At 44.5% G+C, this 12,833-nt stretch overlaps 1 protein-coding gene across 3 annotated transcripts in view; it reads right to left on the bottom strand.

Annotated features, from left to right (window-relative positions):
• Positions 1 to 501: 501 nt before the first annotated feature.
• THRAP3 (thyroid hormone receptor associated protein 3) overlaps positions 502 to 12,833 on the bottom strand; it is a 76,764-nt gene continuing 64,432 nt past the window's right edge. For all 3 annotated transcript variants that reach the window (XM_060019335.1, XM_060019356.1, XM_060019346.1), the window contains exons 6-12: positions 11,955 to 12,127; positions 11,110 to 11,221; positions 9,422 to 9,506; positions 7,100 to 7,287; positions 4,481 to 4,676; positions 3,867 to 4,010; positions 502 to 2,078 (exon numbers count right to left, since the gene is read on the bottom strand). In XM_060019335.1, coding sequence (XP_059875318.1) covers positions 1,857 to 2,078; positions 3,867 to 4,010; positions 4,481 to 4,676; positions 7,100 to 7,287; positions 9,422 to 9,506; positions 11,110 to 11,221; positions 11,955 to 12,127 — 1,120 coding nt within the window. In that variant the 3' untranslated portion in view covers positions 502 to 1,856. The remainder of the gene's footprint in view (positions 2,079 to 3,866; positions 4,011 to 4,480; positions 4,677 to 7,099; positions 7,288 to 9,421; positions 9,507 to 11,109; positions 11,222 to 11,954; positions 12,128 to 12,833) is intronic.

Here is a 12,833-nt window from a genome sequence, read left to right as displayed (position 1 = left end):
CAACCACTTCATCTGTTGCTACCCCGGGTTAATGGAGACTCTTCACTGCAACATGGAGCCCACTTTTGTGCTGCATTGAACAGCAGCTGGAGTGACTTAAGTAGCTTTATGAAAAGATATTTTTCAAAAAATCTGTGAGCCTCAAGAAAAAAAGAAAGCCAAGCCTGTTATCCACACCCCTTGACCCCTGCCCCACCACTTTGGAAGCCAAAGTCCTTGCTTACGACACCAGAGTGAAAAAATCTCGTTCTCCTAGGGTGTCCAAGGTACAGGATATGAAGCAAAATCACTGGAAAGGGAAAGAGGAGCTATTACCCAACGCAGGATTGGCTGAGGTCCTCCTAGAACAACCAAATGTGGGGCTGGAGAGGATGGAGCTGAGCAACAGTCTGGGCCCAGCCCCCCCAGACACCTGGTTTTTCAGGTTCCCTGAAGCTGCTATGGGAGACACCCCCCCAACACACACACTCAGGGTGACAATGACCAGAGCCCATTTACATCTGCCACTTCATTTATTTTTTTATTTGCAGGAGGAGTTGAAACAAATTTTAAGGGTATTTTCATTTTTTTTTTCCCTAAACATGAATCATTCAAGTAAAACCAACTTAACTATAGAAATGTAGCAAAGTAAGGGGAAAGTAGCATAACAACCCAAGAGGCAAAGGTTGGAGGGGGGGAAGAGGTGGGTGCAGTCCGCATATAACATATGCATAAATGCCATATGATTCACCTGCTCAGGACCGCCTCCCCAGAAGGCAAGCACAAGGACCCATTTTAAGAGGATGTTTTCCCCCCAAATATCTGAGAATGTTTCAACTTAAAGCTTAAGGTTAAAAAAAGAAAAAGGAAAAGAAAAAAACAAAACAAAAAACCCCCACAAACCACCCAGCCATAACCACCTTCCTTAATCGATCATAGGAGTTTCTTTTCATTTTATAAAAAGATTAATAAAAAATATTGAAAAAATTATTTTCTCATCTTATATTTGTAAAGATAATAGAAGTCAGAAGTTTCTTAGAAAACAGACCAGAAACTGCCACATCCAGTTTCCACCCCTGTTGCTGAGAGGATCAGCACGACTAGAAAGTTTGGGATACTGGAGCTGCTGGTGGAGAAGGGGAAGCCCAGCCCAGAAGAAATCAGAAAATATTGGGGGGGAGGGGAGGTGCGCACATGGGGTGTGGTTAGGAACAACACCATGTGATACATGGCTGCGCAGAAAAGGGGAACACAAGGTGGTCAGAAAGGCCTTGAACTCCTCCTCGACATACAAAACCAACTTTTACAAAGATCCAAGCAGTTTGGTCCCAAACTGAGGTGAACACTTCAATGTTTATTCACATGCTTTGTTTTCTCTTTTAAGAATCAAAGTTGCCCAAATTAAATCTTTCCGCTAATGTTACTATATATGCCTAAAAAAAGGGGGGGGGGCTTTTAAAATCAGGATAAGGGAGAAGAGATTGAAAATCATCAAATTAGTCCTCTTAGCTCCAAATGAAATGAAATGAAGAATAAAACTGTTGGTTTCTAATAGGGAACAAACCAAAATCCAAGTATCGCTCTGCCCTCCCTACCCCAGCCCCACCCCACACAGCAACAAATGAGAACCACACAGCTAAAGCCCAACAAGGTGTGTTCTGCTCAAGAGCTGGGCCTGACCCCAGGCCCCACAGCCGGCTGCCTCTGGCGGGACACAGCGCCAGGGATGCTTTCGGCTGTAGTAGGAGTTCTGCATGGCTGGTGGGGGGTAGGGGTGGGATTTTCAGAATCTTCTCGAGGCTCCTCTGTTTAGCTCCTCACCAGCCATCTTCCCAGCGCCTCTCTCCCTTGGGCAGGGGCTCCCATCAACGTGGCCTCTACTCAGCTGTAGGCTGTAAATTGTCCTTCTCTTCTCGGTTCTCTGTCCCACTCTCGTCGTCTTCGATCTCCCCTTCCTCCCCACTGAACTTGTCGTGGGCCCATTTGGGGCTGGTGCTGGATTTCCGGAACATGAACCGGCCCCGACCCCGAGGAAAGGCTCCTCGGCCCCGGCCCCGGCTCACCCACTTCTCACTGCCTTCACCTTCACGGTCATCATGCTGAAAGGAAAGAAGACTGCCATCAATGCCAGAGTGAACAAGAGTAGCCAGAACCCTCTCCTCTGAACCCACCCAAATATGACTTTCTCAAATGAACCTATGCCCTGTTCCCCACTCTAAAAATGCTACTGGTTGAGATCTAAGAGAATATTCAGTTAGGTTCCTTGAATTCTAAGGCAGTAGTTCAGGCATTATAATAATGATGATGGTGATAAAATCTTTACTCAAAGACCTTTTCCTGCATTATCTCATTTAATCCTCACATCTACCCTACCCTATCATTATCACCCTCCACTACACAGATGAGAAAACAGGCAGAGGAACTTTAAGTAACTCCATATTATTTAGAACACTGTCTCTCAAAGAGTGGGTTTGAGAAAGCAAATCACCCCTAAACGTGAAACTATGATCTGAGTTGTCAGGATGGTAAGAGATGCAGAAACACAGCACACACACATAGTTGGGACTCTAGCTCTCCCCAACCTCCCCCTCAGCCAAGAACAGGCCGTGAGACCGAGGGAAAATGATCTGCTCATGGTCTCAGACCAGTTATTGGCAAAGGCAGGACCAGAACCCAGCCTCCCGTCTTGTATCCCTCCCCTCTTTAGTTTTATGCAAGGAGGCAGTGTGGCAGAGTAGAAAAAACAAAACCTACAACTCAAACAATCCCTGGTCTGATGATCACATGAGAAGAGAAGAAGGGATCCAATGAAAAAGAATGAAATGACAAAGCATTTTGAAAAGTCACTGTTACCTATCAGCCCCATGGCTTCAAAGAGTCTAAATCCTCCACCCACACAAGTAGTGCCTTAGGCCCCTGAGGGGTTAGCTCAGCTAAAGGGCCAGCTGCTTATTCACTAGCCTAAATGAATCAGGCTGGCAATGCTCCTTCAGGGGACAGATGGGGCAGGGAAAGGGGCTTTGTGTGGCCTTTGATCCCTCCCTTAAGCAGCCCCACTCCAGTACCTATCCTGGGCCCAGGCAACATTTCCCTAGATATAGGTTCAAGGGTCCTCTAGGAGTCCCAAAGTAGCTACCAGCAGCCCTAGAAAAGTGAAGTTGGCTATACACAGTGATTTACACAGCAACCTGTTTCCTAGCTTCCTGTTTCCATGCCAGTCCTCAGGGGTGATGAAGAGACTCAGCTGCAAGCTGACCTTGGTTACAACACTCCAGAGTCACGGCTGCTTGGATCTGAGCCTGCTGTTGAGCAAAGCCAAAAGAGCTCTCTCACTGGCCAGGTGATTCAGCTTAGAAGAGCCCTAATCTGAGAGGCAGAGAGGCTCAGATGGTGCCTGGTACCTGATAAAGACCAACAGCTTAGAAGAGAGAAGCCCCAGTGGCGTTTCATTTTGGAGGCAGGTCCCCTTCCTCAAAAAGAGATCCTGAGCTGTCTTTCCTGTCAATCTTGTACTGGGGAGCCACAGGGTGGAACTGCAGCCTCAGGGGAAGGTTATGGTTCTATCCCTTGCATAAAGGCTGGAGGGAGGCTTAGGTTAGGGTGGGTGAGCAGTAGAACAATTTCACAGACTAAAAAGGCAAGAGGAACCTTTCCCCGCTTACCCTGGGATCCATAAACGTCTTAGATAGCGCTCTCAAGGTCAGGACTACCTCTCTAGAGAACTCATCTTGCCAGCACTATGCCATCCCACAAGTACGCATGTACCCAGTGCAGCGCCTGCACACATATGTAATCACAGTTCTGGAAAGACCAATTAAGGCCTCTGTATCAGCTACTGTGTGTGCCAAAGGCCCCCTGGCCCTTCCTGGTTGTCCCCAGACACATACCAAGTAATACTTCTTGCTTTTGGGTGTGTACTCGGGGTCCCATTCCTCCTCACGGTTTCTCTTTTGAAAATCGTTGTTGCTGCTGCTGCTGTTGTTACCAGAGTAGTTGCCTCTGCCCCAGCCTCTTCCTCTGGCTCGAAATTGCTGTGGCAATAAGCAGGGGAAAGGAACAGAGGGACCATGTAAGGAATGGAGAAAAACAATTCCTTGCCTTCTATTCAAACACTTTTCTGGCACAAAACAGACAACGGTCCTCCAGTCAATATGCTGGTCAACTGGTTTCTAGTCATTCCCTTTCCATTCATCTCAAGTCTACAGCCTAGACAGAGGACAAAATGGCATAAGGGCCTCCCTACACACAACGGGAGTCAAGACAAGTGAGGAAGTTCGGAAGAGAAGCCCTAAGAGACTTTCTGGCTAAGTGATTATGAACAGGAAAAAAACAAACAAAAACACTAAAAATGGAAAGCCTGGGGATTGGGAAACCACAGATTCTAGGGTCTTTAGACTGAATTACTTGTATCAAGGGCAACAAAATTAGTATTCTGATAAGAACATAATTAGAATTGGTGGGAGTAAGGGCTTAGAGAAAGGGAGAGCGGGCAGGGTCTTACAAAGGTCCCTCGAGCTCTGCCTCCTCTGTCACTTGGACCCACAAAGTCTTTGGTCCCCAGTCTTGATTTGTCAAAGCCCGTGGTACTCTCCTCTCTCTCCTCTGTCTCTTCAGTGTACTCTTCCGCTTTGTAGGAGTGGGATGACTGGGAGGAAGAGGATGATGACCTGGACCGGTCTCGTGCTCTCCGGTGCTTCCTTTGAAAATAGAAGAGGCAGGGAGATCAGTAAGCCTCTAGGGTACAGCCTTTGGCTGGGGGCTCATGGATAAGCAGCACAGGGCAATCAGGAGTGTGTCTGTGATGAAAACACTGAAGGCTAGTAACCTGAAAAACGAACTCACCCCCAACATACACACCCAGGGAACGTGGGGAGCTTCCTCCCAATTCTGTCAGTCATGCTGAGTGACATATCTATGTCCGAGCCTGTGATGAACATGGGACATACACAGAAGGAGCAACAAAACATAGTCTGTGGCCTCTGGCAGCTCAGTCTAATACATGTGCACGAATCAGAAAGGCAGAAGGAAACTAACACTGTGTTGAAAGTCACGGAGTATCTGGTACCAGGACAGGCTTTATATACTACCATCTGTCTCGGCTTTCCACTAGGTCTATTTCTCATAAGAAGAACACTACCTGTCTAGGGACAGTGCTCTAAAGACTGAAAAAAACAATGTGCTTAATTAAAAACTCTACACTGACACAGCAGGCATATAGTAAATGGCAATTATGATCATTCAGTATCATTTCCCTCATTTTATAGACAGGAAGTTCAGGTGACAGAGCTGAGTAGGCCTGGATTCAAACCTGGCTCCGACTAATTATACCACTACTCCACAAACCACCTCCCCACTTTCCAGTGAGCTCAAACAGCTTTTGTCATTAAGCACAGGATTTGTCGAAACTCTTCTCAGAGTTATTTCCCATCCTTCCCTTCATCTGGGGGAAATTACAGACTAGGGTAAATCAGACTCATATGACGAGTCACGGTCTGTGTACTAGAGGTCGGGGCCAGTCCGCCATGTGGTGCTGGAGAAGGGCACCAACCACGTCTAAGGTGGCAGAAAGGCTGGCTCCCAGGAGTAGAGGAGGACTTACAGGGAGAAGCCAGCCTGTGTCAGTAATCGATCACTGCCCTCCTCCACTACGGAGGAAAGTACCTTGCAACCCCCCAGCCCACCCCCAAACATTCGAGAAGATCAAAGACTTACATGTTTGAATCCTACTGGTGCCTTCTAGCATTTACTCTTAAAAAGGAGGAAATCTAAGTTATTGTCACAGGATTCTTATAACTCAAATGTTTGACTCCTAGAAATCAGTGTCATTTCAAGAGGTTTTCAAACCTAAGACTCCAGAAAGCCCCATATTTGAGTCCCAACACTGCCTTTTATTAGCTGTGTGATCTTGGGTGAGCCACTCTTCAGTCATATGAGAAAAAGTTCTTCTAAACTGAAGTGTGATATACAACGAAAAGTGACATAATTATCATTTTTCTTCTTGCCCCAGTCACAAAATACTACGGTTGCAAGAGACTTGGTCAAGGTTACACAACAAGTCAGAGGTAGAGGCATGTGTCCCAGGAAAAGAAATGAGGATCAGTCATCCAAGTCCAACCCTGAAATGCTTGAGGGGTTCTGCTCCCTTTCCACCAGTGACAGTGTTGAAGGCTACTATACCCCCACCTCCATTCCCTGGTGAGGATTATCAGATTTTTATCTGTGGGCAGCCCTGAAAGCTGCTAAGGCTCATAATGTGTAAGTAACTGAGTGGAAGAGCAGACAAAGTGGAACAGAAGATCTGAGTTTTGATGTCAGTTGTTACTGTGTTATCTTAGACAAATCGTTCTGAGCTTACTTCTTTATCTTTCAAATGCGCAAAACAGGTAGCTACTAACTATCCAACTTATCTCAAAGGACTGTTATCAGAAAATGGATATGAAAGTGCTTGTTAGATAAAGTTCAGAAACACAGAAGTGGTGTAGCTTCTTACAGGAAGGTGTGGGGTTTCAATTGTGCTACCTTTAATGAGACATGACTGAAAAGTCATGGAACATTCAAAAATGTAAATAGAGATAAGACCTTGGCATAAATACTGCCTTATGAAATTCAACAATGCTACCTTTGTTTAAAGAATATTTGTAACACCTCTCCTGGAAGTGTCTGTGAAACCAGTTTAAAAGGCGATCAACAATCTGTCCTATCTAGTTCCACCCTGTTTCTCTGACCAAACAGTATTATTACCTGACAACAACTTTGAGCCATTTCTAAAACATAACCTTCCCAAGAAGATTTGTGATGAGAAAGGACATGTCAAAGAACATGGCCAAAACAAATGCAAAAGGAATTCCCCTATGATTTTCCACACTGTCCCTAGAGCCAAATTAACTGCCCATCTCCCAGGAGGCCTCCTTTAGACAAGGATCATGCCTACTTTCATGCTAAAGTTCTATTTTCAATCTAGGGACCTTAATTGACAGTTAAAAAAAAGACACTGTACAAGTGGCCATCTTTCCTAACCCCAAGTTCTCTGGCTTGGAGGGTCTGCCATATGCCTAATGGTGGGCAGTCAAAGAAATCCACTCAGGAGTCTGAATGAGGTGACAGACAGGGGCTTACGTACTTCTGCTTCTTTGATCCTTTATGAGTTTTCTCTGTTTTCTCAGCTGATCTTTCCCTCGAGTGGCTTGAGTCTCGGGAATCCACTGATTCTCTTGATTTACCTCGTTTAAGATCTCTCTCTTTATGTTTTTTACGACGTTCGATATCAAGGCGGAGATCAACAGGATCATCTTTGTATTTTCCCTCAGCCTGCCAAAAGAGAAATCAAAATTTAGGTTTTGGGGATTCAGGGCTACCAACTCAACCACCCCACGAACTGTGGCTTCTACTCCACTGGAGTGGTGCAGAGGAAGCACTGGGAATGTGAGGCACCTCGCCCAAGCTCAGGAGGGATACAGGATGGTCCACAGAAGTCGCTTCATGAGGATCCTACAGAGCCCAAACCAGTTCTCTAAAATAATGATGAAGACCTTCTGCAAATGCTACACACACGTACACGCACCTCACTTTGCCGTTTCTCTCTGTGGCCCCGTAAAGACGGGCTAGCCGACAAGTTGAGAAGGCCAAAATCAACTCTGGAAGGTGTTGGTTAGGCTGGCTCAGGCTTAGTCACCACGAAGAATGGAAATGCTGTTATCTTCCCCTACCTACACTGTGGCAGCTGCCCTGGGCCTATCCTCTACTTGGAATTCTCTCTCAGTATTGAGTCCAATGACAGACAATGGGAGATTCAATCAGCCTTCCAAAATGTTTAATTGTATTAAATTTCTCTAGAAAAGGCATATCAAAAAGCATAACGAATTCATAATGTGGCAATACCAAGTCAAAGTTTATTTAAAAAAAAAAAGGAAGGGAGGGAGGGAGGAAGGAAGGAAGAAAAGAGAAAAAGAAAACCCTTCTTTGCTAACTTTCTAGGAAGTGTAACCTATCAGGGTATGTATGTTGCAGATACAGCATGAGCCCAGCAACAACAGCGGCCTTCTACCCCAAACTATCATGCCAAGGGCTTTCGACAGCTCTTTAGAATCTCAGCGAGCAGAGGTGCAATGTGGTTTCAGGCACATTATACACTAAGATTTGTCTCATGGAAGTAAAACCTCCTTAGGGACTTCCCTGGAGGTCCAGTGGTTAAGACTCCATGCTTTCACTGCTGAGGGCCCAGGTTCAATCCGTGGGTCCAGGAACTAAGATTCCCCCAAGCTGCACAGTGCAGCCAAAAACAAAAAAACACAACAAAAAACTCCCTCAAAAGAGGAAGCGATGAGTAGTTCACCTAGCATTAACGTTTTACTTATACAAACAACTAAGCTTTTTGTTGAAATAATTTAATTAACAGGAGTGGTAGGTAGTAAGTTGGCTTATTTTATCACATGGTTTTCTTTTGACAGAGGGAATGGGGCCTCTGTTCCCTCCAAAGACAAAAAAAGAGAGAAGAAAAACGCAGCTGCAGCTCCCTTAGGCAGTGCCCACAGCACCTCTAATGAGTAGGCTATGTGGGGCAGAGAGGACGGAATCTCTTCTGATGTTTCAAAACCTTGCATTTCACATGGTTAGTCCCAAGCCGGTGGGTACTTGGAGAAAAAGAAAAGGGGGATGGGAGAGAAGAGAGATTGTACAAGAGTGCCTCTCATTACATTCAACCAATAAGACAAATTTACTTGGAAAACTTAAAAATTACTATTTTTAGAAAAGGTTTCAGCAGCATCGGAAGAGCCATCTCTAATTTTAAATTACAACTCTATATGGGAATGGTGGTCAAGAAATACTAAGATTTTTCAGAACCCAAATCTAGTACCTCAGAGTAAAAGACTGCACACAAGCTTTAACCTCTTAAAAACAGTGTTTACGTGCACATCATTACAAATGTAGCTGGGCTATCAAAGCAATGTTTAGCTTTAAAGTAACAGTAATCGACAGATGATAGATATGGTACAATGTTAGAAAAAAATCTGGACTAGCTGCTTAAAACAGTCTACTAAGTTAAGATATGAATATTTCACTCTTCTCTGACATGCATGTCTTTTTGAAATCATGGTTGGAAATAGTGCATGTATATAGTTGATTTGATAATACTTACAAGCAGAAAAATATCACAAAAAGTTTCTTCTCTCATCATGGGCACTTGTTCCAAAACTCCTCTCTTTTTTTTCTCAAGCTCACCTCAATAGACTTTGGGGTCATTTACCATATTCTAACCACTTCACAAAGGTTGTTGATACATTTAATAAAAATTAACCCTTTGTAGTTCATTTTTAGAATTATGCCCATCCTTAAAAGAAAAACACAAACTTAAGTAGAGAGTAATTTAAACAAACACATTTCTGTCAAGTTCATGCCCAACGCACTCATTTTGTTGGAATTACTGATCAAAGCAACAGTTCACCTTGTAGCCAGGTTCCCGGGGACTTTTCATTTCGTCATGAGCCAAACCATGTTTTCTGAATGTACTGGGGGAAATGTCTATCCTCCTAAAATTGAAAACACAAAAATTGTTTAACATTCCATAGTGTGAATATAGCACCTCAGTTCATAAGTAGAGTGATGCAAATCACAGGCATTCCTTTTTATTACACTTATGTTGTTTGCTTATATACTTACAGTCTCCCATAGATGTCCATGCGCGTGTATGCATGCACAACACATATACACACACTCTCTCTCTCTCTCCCAACTTTCCAAACTCAAACAGAAAAAACATCTTATTCCACCCAGTACCATTACAGCCAGGAAAACAGACTCACCTACAGCCGTGCCTATAATTTCAAATTCACATCAAGATTATCTATGCCCTGCTAACTTCAAAAAGCAGTTTTCATCTTGGAAATTAAAATATAATGGTCCTTGGGATTTCCCTGGTGGTGCAGTGGATAAGAATCAACCTGCCAACGCAGGGGACACGGGTTCAATCCCTGGTCCGGGAAGATCCCACATGCCATGAAGCAACTAAGCCCATGCACCACAACTACTGAGCCTGCACTCTAGAGGCCATGAACCACAACGACTGAAGCCCGCGTGCTTAGAGCCCATGAGCTACAACTACTGAAGCCCGCGTGCTTAGAGCCCGTGTTCCGCAACAAGAGAAACCACTGCTCAAGGAGAAGCCTGTGCACTGAAGAGTAGCCCCTGCTCGCCACAAGTAGAGAAAGCCCGCCACATAGCAATGAAGACCCAACGCAGCCAAAAAAATAAAATTTAATATTTTTAAAAATACAATAAAAATAAAATAAAATATAATGGCCCATTATTCACCAATAAGATGAGGTCGAAGTGAGAAACAACTGCCTGGCATGACATAAATCCCCAAAGACCCTAATTCCAAGACTGTTGTGCAAACATGGTCCTCCTACCTCCTGCAAAGGTTCAAGAGCTGACTATTATATAATTAAAGACCAACTTTGTTTCTAGACAAAGTCCCTATTTGCTGAATGAATAGTCTCCAACAACCGAATGTTTAAACCTCTGGGCTTTTAAACCCTTTGACATAATCCTATAAGCACTCCCACCTCCAGCCCCCACCTGCTGCAAATTCTTCCAAAGGAAGGACTAATATATGAAATACATGGGTTGCTTAAAGAAACAACATCTAGGGCTTCCCTGGTGGCGCAGTGGTTGAGAGTCCGCCTGCCAATGCAGGGGACACACGTTCGTGCCCCAGTCTGGGAGGATCCCACACGCCGCGGAGTAGCTGGGCCCATGAGCCATGGCCACTGAGCCTGTGCTCCGCAACAGGAGAGGCCACAGCAGTGAGAGGCCTGCGTACCGCAAAAAAAAAAGAAACATCTACTCTATATAAAGAAAGCTCACAGTGATCTTGGGTTACTGTCTGCCAGCTCCCAAGAATACAAGGGTTCACTTATACCAAAAGGGCTGTTTTCCTCCAGCCCAAAGTGAGAAAGTTATAGTCATCAAAGCATACCCTTTCCACTACAAACAACCACTATCCTAGAGCCTGGAGGGCACTACCTTAAATTCTGCTGATAATGTAACTAACAAATTGCAAAAACAAGACGAGTTTATTATCTGATGAGCAGACTTTTATGACCACCTCTACTGTAAGGCTGAGGTCCTCACCTGTGAATCTCTGGGCTTTTCTTGTTTTTAGCTGCCTCCTGCTCGGTTCCTCTCTTTAGGTATTTAGTAAAGCGTTCATGTAATGTCATTCCCGAGGACCCGAAGTGATGCTCTGTGGGGAGTCAAAGAAAAACATATCAGGCTATCAAAGGCACACCCAACATTCAACTCGTGTGCATGGACCTACAACCACAGAGATGTGACTAAAGTAGTCAAGTCCATATAAAAAACATTAGGAAGAAGAAGGAAAAATGGCTGGTTCAGACAAAATCCAATGTCTGATTTCCACTGTAGGACATGGATACAAAGAGAGAAACGAGAGCTTACTATCCTTTGATTCAGAGCACCAGCTCCTGCTTGAGTTCCAATTTCAGATGGAACCTATAACTGGCCCAAACCCAGATTCTACATGACACTCCCCAGCCTGTCCACCTCCATTTGCCCAGGAGATGGCAAAATAATGTGGGGAAGATTATCCATACCCCAAGATCTTCAAGGAGCCTCTAGAGGATTCTAGCTACTAGACAGGAAAAGACAGAGGGGCTGAGAAAGCCACCTTCATACCTCCTTTTCAAGCAATTTAAACCTTCACATGAAGGATTTTACTTATTCTCATGATCACAGGTTACCACTAGCATTTCATAATGTTCATCTCTGTAATTAAAAAATGGAAACTTCTCCCTGGAAGAAATTTCCTTCAAGCTAGCCCGTAGCTTCAAAGGCCCCTATCAATGAGATAAAGATCCCTGATAGACTCCCTCATTCCCCCACTCATCCTTCTGCTTGTTAGAGAGGAAGCTAAGCACGTGGAAAGGGACCCTGAGCAGGCTGGGGTCTGGACTCACCTTTAACATGGTGAACGATAGTCACTATATGCTGGGCAAACAGTTCTGAAGGGCTCCGCTGAGACTGAGCTGACTGTATGTGCTGGAAAATGGATCGAAATTCCTGTTCCTTTTTGTTGCTATGAACTAGATCCCGACAAAGCTTTCGTTCCTGAGCCAATAAGCCACTGGGTCTGAAAAAGAAACACAGGGAGGCCCAATGTAACAAGATACACAGAAAGTCAGAACGTTTAAATCCTAAAAATGAAGAGCGTGCTTTAAAAGAGTTAAATTTATCTGTAAAGTTCCTTTTTTAATTCCTACCAAAGTAAAAAGTAACTTCAATGCACCATAACTATGGGAAAAGGCATCTAAGACCTCTCTCTCCCCTTTTCCCCGTTGGAATTTAATAGGAACAAATGGGTAGGATGAAGCATTAAACCTCAGTGATTCTGTTCTGGGGGTCTCTGCTGGTTTTAACAGATGACAAACAGGAAGGTGTTTTAAAAGACCAACTAGTTTGGCCATCCAGGGCCACTCAGTGAAGTGACACAATGCAGCAAGAGTGGGATGTGGCTACAATGCTGTTCAGGAGACTTCCAACTGGCTTTGCAGTTTTTACACCAGGTAAAAAGCAGCCTGGGCTTCATCACTCTTTCCTTAAGTTCTCCTGCCCCCAGCCCCAACTTTAAAACTGTTATATTATTTCATGAAGACCTGTAAAAATAGATATTGTGACTTAGCTAAGAATGGAAAAATGGACCCTGCATGGCTCCACAGGCAAAAGACATCTCAAGCACATTTAGGAAGGCAACAGGACGGGGGTGGAATGGGGCCGGCAGGGGAGCTTACAATGTGATGAATAGAGTGCAAGAGAGCAGCAGAGGGGACCCAGCATCA

The sequence above is a fragment of the Delphinus delphis genome, chromosome 1 (genome assembly GCF_949987515.2).
Source record: "Delphinus delphis chromosome 1, mDelDel1.2, whole genome shotgun sequence".
NCBI classification, from domain to species: domain Eukaryota; kingdom Metazoa; phylum Chordata; class Mammalia; order Artiodactyla; family Delphinidae; genus Delphinus; species Delphinus delphis.
This window is presented reverse-complemented; position numbering and strand designations above follow the sequence as displayed.